Raw genomic sequence first — 25495 nt, 5'->3', positions numbered from 1 at the left:
AGCGATACAGAGAAAGGCAGACACATAAGCAGAGGGAGATGCAGGCTCCATGCAGCGAGCCCAATCCTGGACTTGATCTCCAGACTCCAGAATCATGCCCTAAGCCGAAGGCAGATGCTCAAAACGCTGAGCCACCCAGGTGTCTCACATATAAGATTTTAAAAAAGAATGATGATAGGAAGCATAGGAAGAAATTGCGTTTATAAACGGGAAAAAGATCAAGAAATACAAATCTTTAAATTCAAATTGATATAAAGGAGTTTTCAACATTGTGTTATCAAGAATGTGGTTGTGATAGAGGAGCAATAGTTCCTTAATATTCAAGAGACAAATTTTGGTTAAGGTATGAGAAGGTACCTGGGCATGGAAAGGAACACATGGGGAAAAAAAATTACATAGGATTTCGGTAGTTGGCTTCAGTGGCTTCCTTGACCCCTAGAATCTGTAGTTTCCAAATCCTATTCTTTTTAGATTTTTTTTTTTTGTGGCTTCTAGACTTGAATTACATGGATATTTAAATTAAAAAAATTAAATGCTTAAATTTTACCGAGAACCATTAAACAACTACCATCTTCTTTCCAGTTTTTAGAAGACACTTGACCATTTAAAAGTGCAAAGAGGTGATCCCTGGGTGGCACAGTGGTTTAGCGCCTGCCTTTGGCCCAGGTGCGATCCTGGAGACCCGGGATCAAATCCCACGTCGGGCTCCCAGTGCATGGAGCCTGCTTCTCTCTCTGCCTATGTCTCTGCCTCTCTCTCTCTCTCTCTCTCTCTCTCTCACTGTGTGCCTATCATAAATAAATAAATAAGTGCAAAATAAATAAGTGCAAAGAGGGTAGCCCCGGTGGTGCAGCAGTTTGGCGCCTCCTGCGGCCCAGGGTGTGATCCTGGAGACCCGGGATCGAGTACTGCGTCTGGCTTCCGGCCTGCTTCTCCCTCTCTGCCTCTCTCTCTCTCTGAATGAATAAATAAATAAATCTTTTTTAAAAAAAATATAAAAGTGCAGAGAGAACATATTCTCAGAAGGACAGTTTTTAATTTGAATTAGTAATGTATATTTCCAGTCCAGACTTCTCTCCTGAACCTCACACTTTCTATTTGACTACCTATCTTAGAAATCTAAGGGTATCTTATACTGAGCATGTCCAAAAGGGAACACTAGATTTCTGTTCTTCTCACTCCCATCCTCTAGAAGCCTGAACTACTGTAGTTTGTTCTTTTTAATTGTCACAACACTCAATATCATCTTCTAACATACCATACTCTTCATTATGTTTATTATTTCTTGTTTTTCTTTGCTTGAATATAAGCTTTAGGTAGGCAGGGATCTTTCTTTTTCTTCACTGATGAATCGCAGATATATCGAACAGTTTGGTACATAGTTGGCAATCAGTATTTATTGAATGAATGAGACAATGTCTAAAGTTCAGCTTTTTGAATAGCTCACTCTATGGTCCTTATTTATTTTTTTTCGTTGTCGTGATTTCAAACATCATTCTGGGCCTCTGTTGGGAGTGGGAATTGCCTAATGAAGGAGTGGGGATGCTGTATCTCTGTCTTCCTAGGGTTGGAACGCTGAGTATGTTTTTTATACATGTATAACTGTAGAAAATGGCTAGGTTTATAGTGTACTTTTTATATAGGGGTTAAACTGACTTAGGGATCTACTCAGGTATTCTATTTTTTTCTCTGGACAGATAAGTTTAGAGTTCTATACAACCAACTTTCAAATTAGCTTTTGTACCACAACTTATTTGTAAATTGAGACTCAGTGATACCTTATTTACTTATTAAAGTAAATTTACTTTACTAAGTATTTACTATACTAAGTAAGTATATTATCATATATTTATTATATATTGTATATATATAATAGTCCAGGCTAGTCCTGGAGTCCAGTCTTGTGATTCCTGGTCATATGCTGTTTTAATACACTGTTATCTGAATATTTAATGAACAAGAATGGAAGTACACATAAGGAAACAGTGTTCATAGTTAATATCTTTTGGCATTTGAGTGGACATCCCCTCATAAATTATTGCAGGAGAATTAGTAAAAAACATTACTGCAGCAGGTATGTGAATATTGGTGAGGAAGTTTGAATTTGCCTTAAGTTTGCCAAAGAATATTAGAGCACTAAGAATGAGGAATATGTGGCTTAGAAAAGAAATATAAATTGGGTAAGAGTTTACTTTTACCCATGCTTTTTAGTCATCTAGAATATATATGTTGCAAATGAAAATTAAGATGTGATTCTCTTCTTAAGGGACTTGCTGATTGGAAGAAAATTCTGTTTTCTATTTGCTTTTGTACTTTGTCTTATCTCCATTTCATTCTTTTGCTCTGTATAATAGTTTAGAAAATAGAATGTAAAGACACATTTATGAAACATTTTATAAAGGCAATAAACTAATATTTTTTTAATGTGTATACCTACAGAAAAATTTTCTGTCCACAAGTGAAGCAGATCCATCTACTCTGGGAGTTTCTCTTCCTATTGATGAGAGGCTATCTGCCAAGGTAAGTGGATAGGAAGTTATTGTGGGTATTAGTTTTTTGAGGTATCAAAATAATTAAAGAATGAACTCCTGACTTAAATACAAGCAGAAGATTATATCATTTCCCATTCTTGCATATATGCCTTTTAAAAAAATCTGTGGGGTCTCTAATTGTGCTGTTTATAACAGAACTTTTGAACATAATGTTTATAATGATGTGATATATGTTTAATATGTGAATTAATCGAGTATTTAGAATTTATGTTTTTCAGCATTGGTTTCTGTGAAGTTAATGCTGTGCATCAGGGTTTTCAGTGACATAAGTGGATGAGAGTATACTGAGCTTTGATGTGGGGTGAGGTCTGGGGCTTTTTGAATGTGTTTATCACTCTATGAATACATGTAGTTACTTTTCAGAGATGGTAGTGATAAAACACTGCATGCCTCTGGTAGAGACTCAATTTCCCAGCTAGGTCACCAATCATGACATAGTACATAAGACAAACATAATAAGTTTCAAAAGATGACCTAGTTAAATCTTTAATTTTTTTTTTAGATTGTGCTTTTTCAATGATAGTTGGAGATATTAAGGTTTAAAAACATTTCCTAATGTAGCATGTGTTTCAACAGAACATTTACATTATAATATTTTAGTGTCTGTGATAATTTTACTTTTTTATGTTTAAAATGTAATCAGCCTTCTTGATACTTGTGAAAGAAACGATTAGTAGTAGGTCTTTTGTGAGTGAGATGGGGGAATAGAGGCAGGAGGTGTCTTGAGAAGGAAAGAAGGAAGGTAACCTGGTCAGATCTCCTTGGAAACATGCTAATAACATCTCCTGGCAAGCACATTTATGCATTTACTAGTGGGACAGATTTATTTATGAATGCTTTTGATGGAAGCAGCTCCCTTCTATTAAAGACTGCCTGTATTAACCTGCACCTAAGCATGTAGTAATGCTTATTTCATGTGGCAAGAAAGGATATGGGGAATTGCATTGGTGGTTTGAGACCTCTTCCTGTCTCTCTTGTGCCTTGCAACTACTTGTATCCTTGAAATTATTAAGAAAGCTTGATTTGGGGTAAGATCTCTTAGTCTGTATGAGTTTGATTAGACATAAAGGTACTTTTTCCTGAAGTTGGAGTTTTAACATTACCTTTTGGTTTTTATATTAAGGAAAGGTTGAAACTTGAACGCAACAAGGAATACAATCAATTTCTCAGGGGTAAGGAGGAATCCACTGACAGGTTCAGACAGGTAGAAAAGAGTAGTACCGAGGTAGGTTTGCTTTTAAAGTAAATCTTTAACGCCAGAGGTTGAATATTTTGTACTTACTTGAAAATATTTTTTTATGTTAAACATTTCACTTGGTTTTTACGTGAATATTGTAAAGATTAAGCCAAATGGAACTAAATACAGGGAATTTTATTTTATTTTATTTTATTTTTTTGGGAATTTTAATATTTGGCAAATGGTTTTATCACATATTGAAGAACTTACCCTACTTTTTAACATCACAGGGGAGATTTAATTTTAGAGATTGGCTTTAAGTGGTGTTTAGTTTTTACTTTGTATTTAATTTTTTGGGGGGTGGGGGAGGAGAGAGAGTGAACAGTAAAGGGAGGGAGGCAGGGAAGGAACAGGAGGAGAGGGAGGGGATCTAGGCAGACTACATGCCCAGCATGGATGGAGTCTGGCATGTGGCTCGATCTCATGATCCTGAGATCATGACCTGAACCAAAATCAAGAGTCAGATGCTTAGTGGACTGAGCCACCCAGTAGCCCCTAGTTTTTATTTTGAGTGATTTTTAAAATATTGACAATTTCTAGATATATATTTTTTTCCAAATTTAAGAATAGTGGATTGATATCAGTAGGGCCAAAAAATTGACCACTTTCTATATTTTTTTTGTATTAAGAATTTAATTTGAAGTATTTTGAAGCTATATTACCTGCAAAAATATGCCTAATATCTCCTGGGATAGGAATTTGCATTTAATTTATCTTCTCTTTTTGTAGCTATTTACCCATATTGCTGTTGCTTGTTTATATGATATTTAGTAAGTTTTGAAGATAACATTTCCTTGAGGTTTTTTTTTCTAAAGATAAGCTATTTTTTTTGGTAATTAAGCCTTGGAGTTCAGATAGTAAGTAGACTAAGCATCATTTGAGGGTTTAATTACTTTCTAAGAAATAGCATTGTACTAAGATCTATTTCTTGTTTTCTTTTTAATTGACCAGCAGAAGAATCAAAGAAATAAAAAACCTATTTGTCAGGGTAAGCCTGATTTATCTTCACAAATACAGACATCTTGTGAAAATTCAGGGGGTCTTGGAAGAAATGTCTTAACTCCTTCGGAGGCATATGAAGAGCTTCTAAACCAAAGAAGACTGGAGGAAGACAGATATCGACAACTAGATGATGAAATTGAATTAAGGAATAGAAGAATCATTAAAAAAACTAATGAAGAAGTGGGCATACCCAATAAAAAACATCAAAGGTTTGCCAACAAAGCTGACATTCCAGATAGAAGATTTCGCAGGTTTAATGACGATCGTGTTTTTGATAGACAGTATTATAAACCAGATCAAGATCCTGAAGTAAGTGAAGAAATGGACGAGAGGTTTAGATATGAAAGTGATTTTGATAGAAGACTTTTGAGAGTGTATACAAATGACAGGTATTTACAATTTTATATTTATTTTCTTTATTTACTTAGTATTAATGTCGTTACTTTTTATCAGTATGTTAGGGAGAAGCAGTTTCATTTATCTACATATTTGATTAATTCTAAGATGCTATCAGTTTGAAGTTGTACCGCTATTTTCTATGTGCCATTGAAGGAACAAATAAAACCTCCAAGATGGGGGAAAAAGGGACCCGTAATCAAACTGGGACACTGAAAGACTACAACCTTCGTGTAAAATTAAATGGGAAATAAACTTTTTCACAGAAGGGGACAGAAAGGAAACTTGCATGTTTCAACCTTTGCACTGAATGGGAGGATTAAAAAAAAACCAAACACCTCTGAGATTTTGATCTGTAAGCCAGTACTGATTCAGGTTTGCAGTCTGAAATTCATGTTGACAGTATTTAAAAAACCTTTAGGCAAGAATTCAGGGTTGTCTCAGATTCAGAGTGCCCTTAGACGACTGACAGAAGAAAAAAAGAACTCCACATTGCAATAACTTGACTACAAACCAGGTTGATGGCAATCCCAGATTCAGATGTTAAAGTATGGATACATAAGACATTTTAAAGTAGTTGAAATACAGCTTGTTCCGTTAATGTTCCTATGCTCTAAATACATTTATCAATATATTTCATTGTTTTTAAGTCACGTATTCAACATTTAAATGAAACGATACCAGGTTTTTACTATCAGATTTTCTGATGCTTTTCAGTTCTTTGGGATGATTATTTTGGGGACACTATTTGTAATTTCTTAACTGCTATAGGGGGGTTTTGTTTTATTAAGTCATTTGTCTTAATACTTAAAATTTGCTGTATTGTCACAAACTTTTGGAGATAGAAATATGGCAGGATTCCATATTTGTCAGTGACTTGTTAACTTGAAAGGGTTAAATTTAAAATTTGAAGATTTTATTGGGATCTGTTTCTTTAGTCCAAATAGATTACTTTTTAAATATTTTAGAAAATTTTGAGACATAATGCTGTACATTAAGTATTCTAGTCAATAATAACACAAAATCTTTATAGTTTGTCATCTTCTACTCTTTATTCTGTAGCTATGATGGCCTGCTCACCCAATCTGTTTAATAATCATCCTGATTTAAGTGATATGAGTGGAGGATTAGAATTTTGCAATGCTACTTGTCATTTACATCTGATTTGAGTCTAACTGTACTTCAGAAAATACTCCAAATCCTATAACGTTTTATATTTGAAAATGTTTATACCTAAAGATAGTCAAAGGCTGCCTAAAACTAAAAGAGCTCTCAAATAGAGAACTGCAGGTAATCTTGGACTCTTGGTTTTGCCTTTGTACATGAAACCATTTTTTTTCTTTGTGGTGTCTGTTTTTCTTTGAAGTGTAATATAATGCTATCTTTTAAGTTTGGAATTTCAAGAAACTTACGATGATTGCTTTTAAAATATATTTTAATCTATTATATTTGTATTTATATCCTGTGATAATTTTATACTTGAACAAATGAATTTCAGCCTAATTATTTGAGAGCTTATTTTCTTATGTATTCTATAAATGAAAAAATGAACTCTCTTCATATAATCTTCCCCAAGTAGTATTTTAAGAATAGATAAATATGAGGATGAGTGAGAAAAAAATCCTGTAACATGTCTTAAAATATTTGAAAGTATGTCTTCAAATTTAAATCATTGTATTACTTCCATTTTGTTAATGCATAAACTTATATCTCTAGATGTAAGGTTTTCCACATGTCTCTAGCATGAGGTTAAAATTGAATTTCTGTATTTCAGATTTGTAGATACCTTAATCGCAGCAAATCAAAATTCACATCTATCATTTAGTAGTTTTTACTTAGGAGGCAGAGTGGTTGATAAGAAAAATGACTACTTGTGAAATTTTTGAGACTGTAGAAGTATGTAACTGCATTTGGCCTCTTGCTCTAACCATTTATTAAATTTTTTTTAAATAAGTATAGTTGATATGCAGTGTTAATATTAGTTTTAGATGCACACATAGGGATTCAACAGTTCTGCATGTTATGCAGTGCTCACCAAAATACATGTAGTTACCATCTGTCACCATACAACATTATTATAATATTACTGACTATATTCCGTGTGTTGTATTTTTATCTCTGTGACTTATTTATTTTATAACTAGAGGCTTGTATCTCTTAATCCCTGTCACCTATTTAGCTCTTTCCTCCCATGCCCCTACCCTCTGGCAACAATATTGTCTGTATTTACGAGTCTGTTTCTTATTGTTTGTTAGTTTGTTTTTTAGATGTCACATATAAATGAAATCATATGGTATTTTTCTTTCCCTGATTTATTTTCACTTGGGATAATACCCTCTAGGTCCATCCATATTTTTGGAAATGGCAAGATCACATTCTTTTTTATGGCTAATATTCCATTCTGTATCTATACCACATCTTTTTAATCCATTCATCTATAGATGGACACTTGAGTTGCTTCTGTAACTTGGCTATTATAAGTAAGGTTGCAATAAACATAGAGGTGCAGGTATCTTTTCAATTTAATGTTTTCATTTTTTTTTAAGATTTTATTTATTTATTCATGAGAGACACAGAGAGAGGCAAGACACAGGCAGAGGGAGAAGCAAGCTCCATGCAGGGAGCCCAATACAAGGACTCGATCCTGGAACTCCAGGATCACGACCTGAGCAGACACTCAACCGCTTAAGCCACCCAGGTGTCCCAATGTTTTCATTTTCTTTAGTTAAGTACCCAGTAGTGGAATTACTGGATCATATGGTATATCTATTCTTAATTTTTTGAGCCATCTCCCTACTGTTTTTCCATAGTGGCTGCACCAGTTTACATTCCCAACACATTGCATGGGAGTTCCCTTTTCTCCACATCCTAACTAGCACTTATTATTTCTTGTCTTTTTGATACTAGCCCTTCTTACTGGTGTAAGGTGATATCTCATTTTGGTTTTCATTTGCATTTTCCTGATGGTTAGTGATGTTGAGCATCTTTTAATGTGTCTGTTGGCCACTTGTATGTCTCTTTGGAAGAATGATTACTTGGGTCTTCTGCTTGTTTTCTAATCCGATTATTTGGTTTTTGGTTTGAATTGTAGGAGTTCTTTATATGTTCTAGAAATTAACCCCTTATTGGATGAATCATTTGCAGATATCTCCAGTGGGTTGCTTTTTCTTTTATTGATGGTTTCCTTTTTGTACAAAAGCCTTTTATTTTGGTATAGTCCTGATACTTTATTTTTGCTTTTGTTTCCCTTGTCTCAGGAGACCTATCCATAAATATGTTGCTAAGGCTAATGTCCCAGAGACTCCTGTGTTTCCTCTTAGGAGTTTTATGGCTTCAGGTCTCATGTTTAGGGCTTCAATATATTTTGAGTTTATTTTTGTGTATGGTGTAAGAAAGTGGTTCAGTTTTAATTTTTTACACATAGTCGTACAGTTTTCCTGGAACCATTTACTGAAGAAACTGTTTTTTTCCCCATTGTAGATTCTTGCTTCTTTTGTCATATGTTAATTGACTGTGTAAGTGTGGGTTTATTTCTGGGGTCTCTGTTCAGTTCCATTGATCCATATGTCTATTTTTGTGCTAGCACCATACTGTTTTGATTACTATAGTTTCATAGTACTGTCTTGAAATTCGGATTGTGATGCTTCCAGCTTTGTTTTTCTTCAAGTTTCTCTTGGCTATTCAGGGTCTTTTGTGGTTTGGTACAAATTTTAGGAATATTTGTTTCAATTCTGTGATAAGTGCTTTTGGCATTTTGATAGGAATTGCAATGAATCTGTAGATTGTTATGAGCAGTAGGGACATTTTTAGCAATATTATTTCTTCCAGTCCATGAGTATGGGATATCTTTTCATTTGTGTCATCTTCAGTTTCTTTCATCAGAGTCTTATAGTTTTCACAGTGTAGGTCTTTGACCTCCTTGGTTAAATGTATTCCTAGGTTTTTTTTTTTTTTTAATGCAATACAATTGTAAATAGGATGAAAAAAAATTTTTTTTCTCTCTGCCAACTCATTATTGGTTTATAGAAATGCAGCAGATTTCTCTATATTAATTTCCTATTCTGTATTACTGAATTGATTATTAGTTCTCATAGTTTTTTGGTGGAGTCTTTAGGACTTCCTGTATATAGTTTGGCATCATCTGCAAATAGTGAAAGTTTTAGTTCTTCATTACCAGTTTGGATGGTTTTTATTTCTTTTTCTTGTCTGATTGTTGTGACTTGTACTTCCAGTGCAGTGTTGAATAAGAGTGCCAAGAATGGTCATCGGTGTCTTGTTCCCAATCTTAGAGGAAAAGCTCTCAGTTTTCATCATGTGTTTTTCATATATGGCCTTTAAAATTTTTTAAATTTATTTATATTTTTTACTTTATTAGTATGTCTATTTTAATATCTGTATTATAGCTTTATGTTATACATATTGCCTTTATTATGATGAAGTATGTTCCTTCTAAACCTACTTTAACAAGAGTTTTTATCATAAATGGATGTTGTATTTTGTCAGATGCTTTTTCTGCATCTGTTGAAGTGATCATATAGATTTTATGCTTCATTTTGTTAATGTCAGGGTCATTGTCTTGCATATATCGAACCATCCTTGAATTTTTTGGTAGAATTTCCCTGGAAAACTATCTTGTCCTGGACTTGCTTGTTAGAAGTTGTGTGTTTTTTTTTTTAAGATTTTATTTATTTGAGAGATAGTACACATGAGCGGGGAGGGGGGGAGAGGGAGAAGCAGACTCAGCGGGGAGCCTAATGCAGGGCTCGATTCCAGGACCTTGGGATCATGACCTGAGCCAAAGGCAGACACTTACCTGACTGAGCCACCCAGGCACCCCTGCTGGAACTTTTTTGACTGTAGTTCAGTTTCCTTATTAGAAATTGATCTGTTCAGATTTTTTGAGTCTTTCTGATTCAGTTTTGGAAAATTATATGATTCTGGGAATTTTCCATTTCTTCTAGGTTGTCCCAATTGGTTGGCATATAATTTTTCATAGTAGTCTCTTAAAATTCTCTGTATGTTTGTGTTGTTATTTGTTACTTGTCTTTCATTTCTGAATTTATTTAAAATAAATAAATTTATTATCTTCTTGATGAGTCTGGCTAAAGGTTTATCAATTTTGTTTTCAGAGAACAGCTTTGTTTATTGATCCTTTCTATTGTTTTTTTAGTCTCCATTTTATTTATTTCTGCTCTGATCTTGTTTTTTCCTTTCTGCAGACTTTGGGTTATTTATTTATTTATTTATTTTTAAAAAAGATTTTATTTATTCATGAGAGACACACACAGAGAGAGGCATAGATACAGGCAGAGGGAGAAGCAGGCTCCATGCAGAGAGCCTGACATGGGACTCGGTCCTGGGTCTCCAGGATCACACCCTGGGCTGAAGGTGTCACTAAACTGCTGAGCCACCTGGGATGCCCCATGGGTTTGTTATTTTTTTTTTTTAGATCCTTTATGTATAAGGTTAGATTGAGTTTTTTTTCTTGTCTCTTGAGGTATGCCTGTGAAACTGTAGATGCTCTTAGAACTGCTTTCACTATGTCATATTTCTCCATGTGTTTTGGATTTCCTCTCATTTCTTCACTGACCCACTGCTTGGTAGAATGTTGTTTAGCCTCCACATTTTTTGTGTTTGCTTGCTTGCTTGCTTGCTTGCTTTCTCTCCCTCTCTTTTTTTCTTTCTTTTTTCCCTTTGTAATTGGTTTCTAGTTTCATACTGTTGTGGCTGGAAAAGGTGTTTGATTAGGATTTCAGTCTTCTTAAATTCATTCTGACTTGTTTTGTGACCTAGCATGTAATCTATCCTCTGGAATGTTTCATGCGCACTTGAAAAGATTGTGTATTTTGCTATGTTTGGATGGAATATTCTTTATATATCTGTTAAGTACATCTGGTATAATGTGTTCTTCAGAGCCACTGTTTTCTTACTGATTTTCTGTCTGGATGATATCAATTGATGTAAGTGGGGTGTTAAAGACCTCTACTGTTATTATATTACTGTCAATTTCTCTCCTTATGTTTGTTAATATTTACTTTATGTACTTTGGTGATCCTATTTTGGGTGCATATTTACAATTGTTATTTCCTCTCAATGGATTAATCCTTTATCATACATTATGTAATATTGTTCCTTGTTTCTGGTCTAAGTATTTATTAGTAATATTATAAACCAGAAGTTCTTTTTTTTTTTTTAAACCAGAAGTTCTTGACAAAAAATAGTTATAACTGTGGGAAGTACAAAATTAATTTTCCTTCATTTTTCTAAATTTCTCTTGTTCTTTTTTTCTTAAAGCCAGCATATGATAAATTCCACTTTTAATTTTGAACAATTTTTGAGTTTTATATTTTTGGTCTCACTTTTTTTTTTCTAATTATCCCATAAACGATTTCATGTTCCATAATGTATTCATTAGTGAACTACTGTGCCCATTTTAAATATGGGAAAGCTAAAGCCTAGGAATGATGTTACACTTCTGAACTCATCATTAATCACCAGCCAGTGTTTTAAAATAGTTAACAAGGTAGTTAGTATTTTGCTTGACACTTACATTCTTTGTGTATGTGTGTGTGTTTGTGTATGTCTTATTTATTTATAAATATTTACAATTTGACTAAAATTTATGTTTTACGAACTTTTAGAGGTTGAAGGTAATGGTGTATTTCATTATACTTTGAAATTTGTAGGCTCTTTTTAAATATGATCATCCTGGTCTTTATTATTTATTAACTTGACCTGTAGAAGTTAATATATTACTTTACTGTGTTTATTTTATAACCAATGTTAATGAGTAAAAGAAACTTAGCTTTAAAAAATGCTTTTAAAAGTTTTAAAGTAATTAATGCAGTTAGCACTCCCATTCTATTTTACTCTTGATTTTTGTTAGTTTGTAATCTTAATAGTCATTTAATAAAATTCTGAAATAACATTCCATGTGAAATTAGAATCTGTGTGTTAGTCACATAGATGAGTATGTGCTTGCTTAATGTGAGACATTCTAAGAAATGTGCATGCTTAATATGTAAGGTGTAAATGAGGAGGATTGTCTCAGAACTTATTTTTTTTTCTCTAAAATATAGTAATTTTCATTTATCTCTGGAATGGCCTCTTTAATATAACTTTTTTCTCCATTTTGAAGATGGGCTTGATAATAGAAAAAACATACTGATTTAAAGCAAATAAAATCATAAAACAACAGAAAACAGTGAGAAAAATGGTAACCCACAGTTAACAGCTAAGTATTAGGAGAGTACCCCTAATAGCAGAATTCATTTGTGTTAGAGAAATTCTTTATATAAAAACAAGATGGTATAGCCATTTTATGAATTAGATGATTTTTTTTTAAGTAAGGAGAAATTTGATTTTTTCCCTCTTTTTAAAAATTTTAAAAATTTATTTATTTTTTATTTATTTTATTTTATTTATTATTATTTTTTATTTTTTTCCCCTCTCTCTGAGCTATATAAATCCAGGACTAACAGATGGTAAATATTTTTTATGATGTGTTATTCTTGATAGCACAAACATTGTAAATTTGTTCCTAAAGTAGTTTGATTCTGTGATTTGTTAAGGAAAATAGAGAAGTTATTCATGATTTAGGAGTTGTTCATTCATATTTAAATTAGCTGGGACAACCAGTGGTTTTAGAAAGTTTGCTTTTCTTCTGTAAGACTAACTTTTTTTTTTTTTTTTTTTAAGGTAAACGTGTGTTAATTTTTAGAGTAAACTTGGCCTATAGCTTATACCTAGTCTCTTTGGGCATTGAGATTTGAACCTCAGTAAAGTTGTTGATCCATGTCTTTCAGGAAATAGAGAAAAACCTTTTTCCATTTAACATACTTGTAACTTTTTTTTTTTGTGATAGTAGGATGGTAAAACCGCTTATAATTTTTAAAATTACTTCGGTTAAATCTGATTTGGTATGTCAAAGAAAGCAAATTCTTTTTTGAGGTGGTCTCTTTCTGACAAGATCTGGTGGATTGAGGTGTGAATAGTGAATCTATGGATTTAAAGCCATAAAATATTTAGGTAGATTGGTTCTGAGTCTTAGGGATAGTTTTTATTTGGTATTGGCTTTAAAGCTATAACAGAAAGGACTTCTCAGGGACAAACTGGACCCAAATTGAACTCTTGGACTTTAATTAGAATCAGATTGCTCTTAGAAATTTAATGAGTTCGTTATTTTTGGCTATTACCATTTGTTGGTCTCCCTTAATGTTGAGAGGATTGAAGAGAGGAGATAGAAATGATAAAACACCATTGGCTTTCACCAATTTCTTTCTGGAGAACTTCACTGTCTCGGTAAAGGTTTGTTTGTTTGCTTTTAAGATATTGAGAAAATGAGCAAGTGTGTATAGGGTAGGAGGAAAGGGCAGGAGGAGAGAGAGAATCTTCAGCAGGTTTCATGCTTAGCACAGAGCCTGTTGTGAATACACCTTAAGCTATCTTCCCTATTGTTTGTTAGAAAATCTTTGTGATTTTACTATAGAATTTAACAGAGATCATGACTTTATACATAAATAATTTCTTAAATTTCTTTAATTTAGAATGGACTTGAAAATGACCTTTTGTGTTTATGATGCTTACTTTATTAAGCTATTTATGCCGAAGAACCTATGAAACATTTTTTATTTTTATTTATTTTTAAAAGGATTTTATTTATTCATGAGAGACACAGAGGTAAGAGGCAGAGACATAGGCAGAGGGAGAAGCAGGCTTCCCAAGGGGAGGTTGATGTGGGTCTCCATCCTGGGGTCTTAGGATCGTGCCCTGAGAAGAAGGCAGACACTCAACCACTGAGCCACGCAGGCGTCCCATATGAAATATTTTTTAATGCAGATGATTTGGATATAGCATATTTTCAGGACAACTGCATAAAGTTAGGGTAGAATTGCAAAGTCGAAATATTGCTTTTAGAGAACTTAACTGAAAATGCAGGAAGTCACAAGCTCTTGGATAAATTTTAGAAAGAATTTTTGTATATTTAAGTAGCCTTTAATTCTGGTTTAATCACAAGGTATGTTTTTTAAAATTTGTAACTTTGTTTCTCTGTATATGAAAACTATTATTTGTTGAGGCACCGCTTTGCCACATCAACACATTTACTTACTTTTGTCTTTTGGGTCATGGGAGACCACCTCCAGGTTTGGTGATTCACTAAGGGGATTTACAAGACTTCTGTGTATGTAGTTATATTTATGGGTATGATTTATTACAGTGAAAGGATACCAAATAAAATCAGCAAAGGAAAAAGGAGCTTGGACAAAGTCTGAGGGCAAGCAGGCACAAGTTTCGGAGAGTTCTGTCCTAGTGGAGTCACAGAGGACATGCTTAATTCCTTCAGTATTGAATTGTGACAACATGTGTGAAATGTTGTCTAACAGGAAAGGTCATAAGAGACTCAGTACCCAATGTTTTTATTGAGGTCTGGTCACATAAGCACCCTTTTTTGAGGATATATGAAAATTCTGAGCTTCTTGAAGGAAAGCAGATCTTCAGCATAAACTGTATTGTTTGTAGAAATAGTTTAGGCATGACTCACTCTTTATCAGTTTATCAGGGCCAGGCTTCCAAATAGGTCTTGTTTTCTCTTCTTTCTTTCTTTTCTTTCTTTTCTTTCCTTTCTTTTCTTCTTTCTTTCTTTCTTTCTTTCTTTCTTTCTTTCTTTCTTTCTTTCTTTCTTTCTTCTCTCTCTCTCTCTCTCTCTCTCTCTCTCTCTCTCTTTCTTTCTTTCTTTCTTTTCTTGATTTTCTTATTTATTTGGGAGAGAGAACAGTGACAGAAAGCATGAGGGGGGGCGGGTGGGAAGAGAGGGAGAAGCAGGCTCCCCACTGAGCAGGGAGCCTGCTGTGAGGCTTGATCCCAGGGTCCTGGGATCATGACCCGAGCTGAAGGTGGATGCTTAACCAACCCAGGTGCCCCCAAATAGGTTTCTTAAAGGTTGACAATTTTAGGCCTATTCTGTTAACTCTTTCCTGTTCATGCATGTTTTATATAGAAAAGTATAATTAAATCTGGTTGCCTGGCATTATTAATTACAAATTTGAATCAGAGTTTGTATTTACTAGTTCTTTAAGTGGTAGAAATAGGGAATGAGAGACACCAAACTGACATGTCAGTTTAAAACAGAGATCTGAGCACATCGGTTTTAGATATTAAATCAGCTATGCATTGGTAAATTGAAATAATTTGACATTGCTTTTTGAAAGGGCTTGTGGAGAGTTCTGTAGATATGGCTAAAAAATGGGAGCTATTTATGTATCATGCCAAGTCAGTTATGATGAAGATGTATTTCGGATAGTTTTTTCAATGATCTAGATAATTTTGACAGTGCTTATGTGATGGACACAAATGAGGAAAGACTTCTATGCTGGCTCTGTGGAGAATAAGTTCCTTTTCTTCTAAAAATTGCCATTTTTCTTAATGTGAAAATGAAATTCACCTAAATATTGAATAATACTTTAACAGCTATATTTCTCTCTAGTAGTCTTTTTGAGAGAAAATAGTTTCTTAACAACCACATGAAGAAATGTAACTTGTGAAATGCTGATTTTCATGGATGCTGATAAAAAGTCATGTTGGTTTCTCTGGTATGAGGAATTAAGCTAAAGAAATCAATGTTTGCCAAGTGGAAAAAAGATTAAATGAAAAAATTTTAAGATGATTTTCTGAAAAGGATTTTTAAGGAAAAAGAAATTCTGATCTTTCTTTTATGTTGTCTATGACCTTGTGAGTAAAGTGATCATTTTTAACCCATGTATCAGACTATTTGTTTATAATGTTTGCCATTCACCTGTTGCTAATATTTATTCTTTCATGTGATTTACAGTGTTAGCAAATGTTGTGCTTTGCTATATTTGATTTAATCTAATGGTAAGACAGCTGCCATATTTTTAAGTCAAAAAGGTTTGTATATGCAGTGAAGTAATTTCTAAAATCTGTGAATTTTGTTTAAAAAAGAGATCTCATTGTGAAATTGATCTATAATCTTCATGAGAACAAGGACCATGTTCATATACCAGTGCCTAGAATAAATAGTAGTTGGCATGTAGTAGGTACTAATTAATTTTTTGAATTAAATGAATGATAGGAAAGTATTAGTATATGCATAGTCTGAAATTAAAAGTTAGACGTTATATTGAAATAAGTTATAACTTTATTTTAAAGAATATTGAATTTAAACTCTCAGTTTCTCCTATTAACCAGGAAATCATATTCCTTCAAATTAATTTTTGAATGTGTTTGCAGTAAAACTTCATTATAACACTTTGTTCCCATTAACATTTTCCATATCAAATGTAAAAACACCAAAGGGTTATAGGAAGGTCCACTGTATGTGGAGCAAGCTTTATAAGCTAATGTGTTTTTAAGGATGTACGGGAACAGACGAGGGAATGTGCCTCCTAAGGACTATGGTGGTGATGTCACAGAGCAGTCAAACATACGCATTTCATCTGCTGGAAATAAAAGGTATAGTATATAATATAAATTCTGCCATTCAGTCCTTACACTGTGAAACAGCATCTACTAAAACTGGCTTGCTGAATAAGTAGAAAGGTATAGTATGTTAATAACTTTCCTTATTTAATAAGAAAAGAACTAAAGGGAAACAAAAGAAGGAGGGGGAGAATTGTGTTAAATGAAAATTTATAGTACTTTACAACATTCTTTTGAACAGCAGGTTTGGATTATTAGTATGCCACGGTGTTCCAAAGAACTCCCTATAATTATAAAGTATATATAAATTTGTTTGAAATAATGAAAGGAGAAATAAGCATGTAGCTTAATGGACTAAAAATCAATTTAAAATATCTCAGAGTTATGGGAGTGATATAAATTAACTAGAAATAAATTGAAAATGTTCCTGCAATGTGAGTTTTCCTTTGAAAAAAATTTTTTTTTCATTTTCAGCTTATTGATTAGGTAATTTTTATGCTTACTTTGTAAAATTAGTGCTCATAATAATTCTGTCTTGACAAAGAGAACAGAAATTATATGTATTTTATATTCACGTTTTCTTTCTGTTGATAGTTTTTATCATTTTGGTGGCTTTCTTATACATAAGTATAAATGGCTCGGAATCTATAGTGTATAATGAAGAAAATAATGTCATATGTCAGGAAAAGTGTCTGTTTTCTCTGAAGAAAAGTAATATATAGAAGTGCTTGAGATAAGATAATCTGTTGTTTGGGTCTGATTAGATTTCCTTTGAGTCAGTTGTCTCCCCCGCTCCCCATCTTATTTCTGTACTTTAAGGAAGGAGTTTTTAAGAGCTGCTCTTCTTTCTCAACTGTGTGAATAGGTATCTCCTTTCTCTTATTTAGGATTTATGTGTATTTATATCCATTTTCCTTACTGATTTGACTGTTCTTATGAAAAAAGGTTTTATTGGGAATCTATAGAGCCAGTGATGTAAGCTGAAGAAAAAGGTTATATGTTTATAGAGGCTGAATCTATTGAGGTCCCACTATTTAAAGAGAGAACATGCTGATTTTACCCTGACTTTAAAAATATGTGACCATTATAGTGTCCATAGTACTTTGAAAGGCCTATAGCTTGTTCCTACAATTTCATTTGAGTTGTAATTCTTTTTGTTTTTTGTTTTAGTGCTCGAGACAATGAACCATCCAAATCTACTAACCGAGAGATCTGTAGTCCTTTTGCGGGAATGCTCTTTGGTATGTATAAAACTTCCAGTTGATTAAACTTTTGCAAACTGTTGTAGAAAAGTTCTTTGGTGAGAACTCAGTATTGTCATTAATACTACTACTACTAATAATAGAAAATACTTATCTAGTGCTTACTTTATGATAGGCCCTATGCTAAACATTTAATGTATATTATATATAGCTCTGTGTTATTTTATTTTATTTAACTTATTTTATTTTAAAGATTTTATTTATTTATTCATGAGAGACAGAGAGAGAGAGAGGCAGAGACACAGGCAGAGGGAGAAGCAGGCTCCATGCAGGGAGCCCAACGCAGGACTCGATCCTGTGTCCCCAGGATCACTCCCTGGGACAAAGGCAGTGCTAAACCGCTGAGCCACCCGGGTTGCCCTGTGTATAATTTTAAAATGGAATAACTTTAATAATGAGCTTTCTATAGATGATAAGTGAAATATTAATTTCAGTAGCTTTGTTGTAGTGTGGCTGTTTCTTATATTCTGTTTTATATGTGACAGTTTTTTTCTTCATTCTTTCTCTTCTTTAGTTAGTATAGAGCTGCCTGACATTTTAAGTTTAGTTTCCTTGAACTAGTTCCTTTTATCCTTTGATAAACATCCTTTCCTATGATCTTTCCATGTAGTTCCTGAAAAGATGTTTTGTACAAATCATGATCATAATCCAAATTTTCTATTTTATCAGAAATGAAGGTCATTGCTTCATATAAGGTTGTTGATTTGCTACTTGTCATAATTTCAGAAACAGTGTAAAGAGAGAGCCTTACTTATTTCTTATGTATAACTTTAAAATAGAAAAGTGGTCTGTTTTCTGTGCAAAAACTATTAGAAAAAATAACATGAAATTTGATTTCAAGTGAAGTAGGTGAGAAAATTGGATAAAAGTTTAGATTCATTCAGTGTGAAAGCGGTCAGTAATTTAAATCTTGGCTTAGAGATATTTAATTGCATGATATTTTCAGATCTTTCTTTCCTTGAAATGGCTATTGTGAGATAATAGGGCATAGCAACTAGATTTTTACTGATTTATTTTTTTAAAGATGTATTTTTATTTTAGAGAGCACAAGCAGAGGGAAGGGCAGAGGGAGAGGGAGAGAGAGAATCCTCGAGCAGGCTTCCCACTGAGTGCAGAGCCCGATGTGGGGCTCGAACCCAAAACCCCAAGATCATGACCTGAACTGAAATCAAGAGCCGGCCACTCAACTGATTGAGCCACCCAGGCGCCCCTAAAGTTTTATTCTAATGTAATGTCTTTAAGTGAGAATTTACCAGTGTAACCTAAGTCAGAATAAAGGCTTCGTTCTTATGATGTATTTTGTTAAACATGATAAAAATTGGAGAAATGGGTTTCTTTGTTGAAAGTCCACTGACAATTTTATCAATAAGTAGATTACCCTAAAATTTTAAGGTTGAATGGTATAAATTAGCCATTACTGCAATCTAGGAATTATGGATGACTATTAGGTAAGATAATAGACTCTACTGCTTGGAACAAACCATTTAAAATTATTCAATCCAGTGATTTGTCTCATGTTCCCCCCCCCCCCCCCCGGCCTATATGTGTGTGGACCCATTGGGAAATCCAGAGATAGCACAATCTGATTGGTATAAAATTCTCATTTCATTTGAATTGAAATTTGTCTTCCTATGATTTTGCTCCAGGGACCTCATTTGAAGCCTTTTGCTTTATTTTAAAAATTAAGACAGTGACTACTTAGAGCAAAAATAATAATATATTGTGGAGTTCATAAAAGAATCATGGATTATTTGAGATTTTCCTCCTGTTTTTTTTTTTTTTTTTTTTTTTTTTAATCACTGTCTGCTTGTTTAATTCCCTTATGGTCTGGAAAGGTTTGTATAATTTCAATTTTTTAAATTTGAATTTAAAAAATATTGTTAATGGCTTAGAATATAGTTTATCTTGGTGAAATTTTTTTTTTTAAAGGAAGATCTTTATTTATTTATTTATTTTTTATTTATTTATGATAGTCACAGAGAGAGAGAGAGGCGCAGAGACACAGGCAGAGGGAGAAGCAGGCTCCATGCACTGGGAGCCCGATGTGGGATTCGATCCTGGGTCTCCAGGATCGCGCCCTGGGCCAAAGGTAGGCGCCAAACCGCTGCACCACCCAGGGATCCCTATCTTGGTGAATTTTTAGTTTGTAGTTGTAAGAATGCATTTTATGGGTGTTGAGTGTAGTGATTTATAAATGTCAAGTAGATCAGTTGGTTGATAGTGATGTTCATGTCTTGTGCATATTTAATAATTTTTAGCTCTTTTTCCACCACTTGTTTAGGAATAAATTTTAAAAATGGCATAAAATGGACACATAGATTAATGGAACAGAATAGGGAACCCAGAAATAAACCCACGCTTACATAGATGGTTAGTCTGTGACAAGACAAGAGCATACAATGGGGAAAGACCGTTTCTTTATTTATTTTTTATTTTTATTTTTTAAAGAGAATCTCTTGGGATCCCTGGGTGGCACAGCGGTTTGGCGCCTGCCTTTGGACTGGGGCGCGATCTTGGAGACCCAGGATCGAATCCCACGTCGGGCTTCCTGCATGGAGCCTGCTTCTCCCTCTGCCTGTGTCTCTGCCTCTCTGTCTCTCTCTGTGTGACTGTCATGAATAAATAAATAAAATCTTTTAAAAAAAAATAAAGAGAATCTCTTTATAGTGCTAGGAAAACTGGACAACTACATGTAGAAGAATGGAACTGGACCACTTTCTTTTACCATACCCTAAAGTAAACTCAAAATGGATTAAAGACCTACATATGAGACCTAAAACCATAAAAATCCTAGAAGAGAACACAGGCAGTAATTTCTCTAACATCAGATGTAGCAACATTTTTCTAGAAATGTCTAAGACAAGGGAAATAAAAGCAAAAATAAACTCTTAGAACTACACCAAAATAAAAAAGCTTTTGCACAGCAAAGGAAACCACCAGCAAAATGAAAAGACAACCTACTGAAATAGGAGAAGTTATTTGCAAATGATATATCTGATAAGGGGTTAATATCCAAAGTGTATAAAGAAGCTTTAGAACTGGATACAAAAAAAAAAAAATCAATTGAAAATGGGCAGAGGACCTGAATAGATATTTTTTCCAAAGAAGACATACAGATGACCAACAGACACATGAAAAGATACTCTGTATCACTATCATCAGAGAAAGGGAAATCAAAACCACAATGAGATAAAGAAATACCGTATGATCCAATAATTCCACTAGTGGGTATTTACTCTTAAGAAAATGATAACACTAATTTGAAAATATATATGGATCCCTATGTTTATTGCAACATTATTTACAGTAGCCAAGATATGGAAGCAACCGAAGTGTCCATCAGTTGACAAATGGATAACGAAGAAGTGGTTCATACAGACAATGGAATATTATGCAGCCATAAAAGTATGATTGTGCCATTTGCAACAAAGTGGGTGGACCTAGATGATATTATGCTTAAGTGAAATAAGTTAGAGAAAGATGACTACCATATGATTTCATTTGTATGTGGAATCTTAAAAAACACACGAATAAACAAAAATTTGGAATCAGACCTATAAATATAGAGAACAAAGTGATAGTTGCCAGAGGGGAGCAGGGTGGGAGAATGGGCAAAATGGATTAAGGGGAGTGGGAGATTCCAACTTTCAGGTATGGAATGAATATGTCGTGGGAATAAAAGGCACAGCATAAGGAATCTAGTCAAAAACATTATATGGTTGCAAATATTAACTACATTCCTGGTGAGTATAGCATAATGTGAAGACTTGTTGAATCAATGTTGTATACCTGGAACTAATGTAACATTGTCAACTGTAGTCTAAAAAAAAATCACAGTAATCACTAAATCATTTGTAAGTAAAAAAAAAAAATGCAGTAATCTGTGAATCTAAAATGTTTGCACAACTTGATTTTCACACGATACTCAGATTTTTTTTTTAAAATAGTATTGAGGGAACTATTGAAGATTTTGAGCAAGGTGCCCATATAATTAGTTGTATTTTAAGACAGTTAATCTTACATAAGTTTGCTGGGTGTATTGGGGCAGAGAGAGGGAGAATGGGGAGACTAATTAGGAGGTTATTGCTCCAATCCAGGTGAAATGTAGACAGATCCTATTCCAAGTTAAAGATGGTGAGAATAAAGCGAGGATCTGTATATGAAGTGAATAAGTGAGAATGATCATTCAAAGTAATATGAGGTTTTGAAGCTTGATGTTCTTGCCATTAGCAGAAAACAAAGGATCAGTTGCTCTTGAGATGTTCTTTTCGGACACACTTGTTAAATTTAAGGGGCTTATAGGAGTTAGTGGTGATATTATCCCAATTATTAGAAAAATGAGGATGGGTGTTATTAGAGTATTCTCTTTCTAAAAAAATTTTAAATTTTTAAAAATTTTTTTAGAGATAGCAAGTGTGTATGCAGATGGTGGGAAGGGGCAGAGGGAGAGGGAGAGAGAACCCCAAAGTAGGCTCCACCCTCAGTGCAGAGCTCCATGCAGGGCTGGATCCCACCACCCTGAGGTCGTGACCGGAGCCAAAATCAAGAGTTGGACCACTTAACTGACTGAGCCACTAGAATATTCCTTTATTTAAGGTTTTTGATTAAGTTTAGAGATTTGGGAAAGCGTAATGTGTCTTGTGATTGACAGAGGATATTCATAAATTATGAAATTAATTGAAGAGGTAATATACAATTTTGCCTTTTTATATATTCTGTAGATGTAGTCATTAATTATTCTTTGTAATTAAAAATGGAGGTTTTTAAAAATTTGAGTTTCTAGTTGGAGATGTTGCTTAAGAGTTAAAAACATTTTTTTCTTAAAATCACTTTCTAGGAGGTGAAGATCCAGAACTTATTCAGAGAAGGAAAGAGAAATATAGACTAGAACTGTTGGAACAAATGGCTGAACAACAGAAGAACAAGAGACGGTAATGAAAGGTTTGCATTTAAAAAAAAAAAGGTTTGCACTTAAAAAAGGTGTTTTGAACTTCAAATGCATTTGTGTAGGGATGCCTGGGTGGCTTAGTTAGTTGGGCTTCTGACTGTTGATTTCAACTCCAATTGTGATCTTGGGTCATGTGTTGGAGCCCCACCTTGGGCTCTTTGTTGGCCCTATGGTATCCACTTGAGATTCACTCTCTCCTTCTTCCTCTACCTGCCATCCCACCTGCCCCCCCTTTCTCTCTGTCTTTAAATAAATAAATAAAATATTTAAAAAAATGCATTTGTGTAAATAACATGGTGACAACAATTATATAATAAAATAATGGGATATTTTTCTTAAGATGATAATATATTTGTAAGTCACTTCTGTTTCAGCCTCTACACTGTAAATCAGGACAATAAAACAAATACTATATGAGTGTTCATTTATTGTGTTATATAGGTAACAAATGAGACTTTATATTATATAACAGACCTTTTGCATACCTTCATTAATTTCTTCAATTTTTGAATTAGAGAAGCATTCAATGTTATCTACATGCCCCCTGTATTATCTCATACATAGTAACAAATACAAAATGCAACTATTTTGTCTATTAACAATGTAAAATGTTAAGCACACTGATATATATAAAAAGTAATCATGATAAATCCACAGATATATATATAGTATACAAGTCTCAGTATTTGTAATCTTTCTGGTAAAAATACCTGTGAAATAGTAATTATGGTTTATAATTAGGAATAGATATCTTAGTTCTAGAGAATTCGAGACCTACTATTATCTTCTAGTTTTACCTTTTTGCCTCTATGTTTGAGAAAGCCAGTATCTACTTTCTTATATTAGTTCTTTTCAACATCATTGTAATTTTTTTTGTAACATAATTTTCTTAGAAACTCTGGTTAAGTACTTAAAAAGTATGGTATTAATTTTTAATTTTTTTTATCTTTTTTGCCAATAAAACATAACATGAACCCTCAGCACTTTTGTTTTATTTATTTTTTTTAAATTTTTTTTTAATTTTATTTATGATAGTCACAGAGAGAGAGAGAGAGAGGCAGAGACACAGGCAGAAGGAGAAGCAGGCTCCATGCACCGGGAGCCTGACGTGGGATTCGATCCCGGGTCTCCAGGATCGCGCCCTGGGCCAAAGGCAGGCACTAAACCGCTGCGCCACCCAGGGATCCCAGCATTTTTGTTTTATAAGATAAAGATTTTGTCTTCTGTACAAATTACTGAGACTTTGACTTCAAAGTCTCCAGGCACTGATTCTCCAGGCACTGATTTTAAGATTAATTGTAAGTCAGTTTACATGTGAAATCTAGTTTACTTCACACCAAATCAAAAATTTAGTATTCCAGAATTATTTAAGGCTTTATTGTCAGTTAAAGGAATTACTAGTACTCGAAGATGTTATTGTATGGACTTTGTGTTTAAGTTTATTACAATAATGATTATGATTTTGATAGTGTTTACTACAACTATTTAATATATAGAATTTTAATTTTGTTCAGAGAAAAAGATATGGAACTCAGTGTTGCAGCTTCTGGAGTACGAGACCCTGAAAAATCGGTAAGGATTCCTGGCATCTTTTAACGTTTACTCTTCCATTTAAATAAGCCTCAGTGGTGATGGCAGGTGGAGGTAGAAGATATTGATAGGAATATAATAGTAGACCAATTTGAAAAGTAATAAATTCAGTCCTCATAAAACGTGAGTCCTAACTCATTTATTCCTCTAAGATAATTTTTCCTTTTTCATATGTGCTTGCTTATTTATTTATTTATTTATTTATTTATTTATTTATTTATTTATTTATTTATTTTTAAAGATTTTATTTATTTCCGAGAGACAGAGAGAGAGAGAGGGGCAGAGACACATGCAGAAGGAGAAGCAGGCTCCATGCAGGGAGCCCGAAGTGAGACTTGATCCAGGATCTCCAGGATCACGCCCTGGGCTGAAAGCCGTGCTAAACCTCTGAGCCACCCGGGCTGCCCTTTTAGTTTGTTTTAAATTAGTTCTTTCTGCTTTGTTTACATGTACTATCCGAGGGAGAGTTATCTCAGTTTAATTTACAACAGGTGTTAATAATTTATCACTTTTCTTAGAATGATTTCCATGGAAACTGAAATCTTTGATTATATTGTTAAAGCAATTTAGTAATTTTTATTTACTATAAAACTAGAGACATAATAATCTTGTTTTCAATTTTGCAATTCTCATCATTAAGTGGAGTGAATTACATCATTGCAGTTAAGTAAGGAGGAGGTAATAATTTATTGCTCTTCTTAAAATGTGCTTTTTTTGGTAGTGAGATATGTAGAATTTGCTAAGACAAGTTGTTGTCTTTGAGTAAAGACACTTTAATTTCATTAAAAAGTTCATTCTTAAAAAGAATAGAGCAACTTAAAATTATTCAATGATAGGCAACTTTTAGTACACTTACTTATGCTAAGTATATATCCTATTGATTTAAAGAAGTATATATCTGAAGTATATATCCTATCAATTTAAAGAAGTTTAATATTGTACTAGTATCACTCCCAGTGTACCTTTTTTCCCCCAGTGTGCTTTTGACTTCCCTATATTCCTTTTGACTTCCCTATATTCCTTTTGACTTCCCTATATTCCCTAGAATATAGTTTTATTCTATAAAACTTTC

At 33.5% G+C, this 25495-nt stretch overlaps 1 protein-coding gene across 14 annotated transcripts in view; it reads left to right on the top strand.

The window, feature by feature from the left end:
* CSPP1 (centrosome and spindle pole associated protein 1) overlaps positions 1-25495 on the top strand; it is a 126346-nt gene that overhangs the window by 36202 nt on the left and 64649 nt on the right. For 4 of the 14 annotated variants that reach the window (XM_055318270.1, XM_055318269.1, XM_055318263.1 and 1 more), the window contains 7 exons: positions 2440-2520; positions 3676-3777; positions 4744-5180; positions 16558-16656; positions 17794-17864; positions 22723-22816; positions 24348-24405. In XM_055318270.1, the coding sequence (XP_055174245.1) occupies positions 2440-2520; positions 3676-3777; positions 4744-5180; positions 16558-16656; positions 17794-17864; positions 22723-22816; positions 24348-24405 (942 nt within the window). Of the gene's footprint in view, positions 1-2439; positions 2521-3675; positions 3778-4740; positions 5181-16557; positions 16657-17793; positions 17865-22722; positions 22817-24347; positions 24406-25495 lie in introns of all 14 variants that reach the window. The other 10 variants (XM_055318259.1, XM_055318261.1, XM_055318266.1 and 7 more) reach the window with 5 other exon arrangements.

The sequence above is a fragment of the Nyctereutes procyonoides genome, unplaced genomic scaffold (assembly GCF_905146905.1).
Source record: "Nyctereutes procyonoides isolate TBG_1078 unplaced genomic scaffold, NYPRO_anot_genome, whole genome shotgun sequence".
Taxonomy (NCBI): Eukaryota; Metazoa; Chordata; class Mammalia; order Carnivora; family Canidae; genus Nyctereutes; species Nyctereutes procyonoides.
The sequence above is the reverse complement of the archived record's forward strand: the minus strand, read 5'-3'. Positions and strand labels throughout refer to the sequence as shown.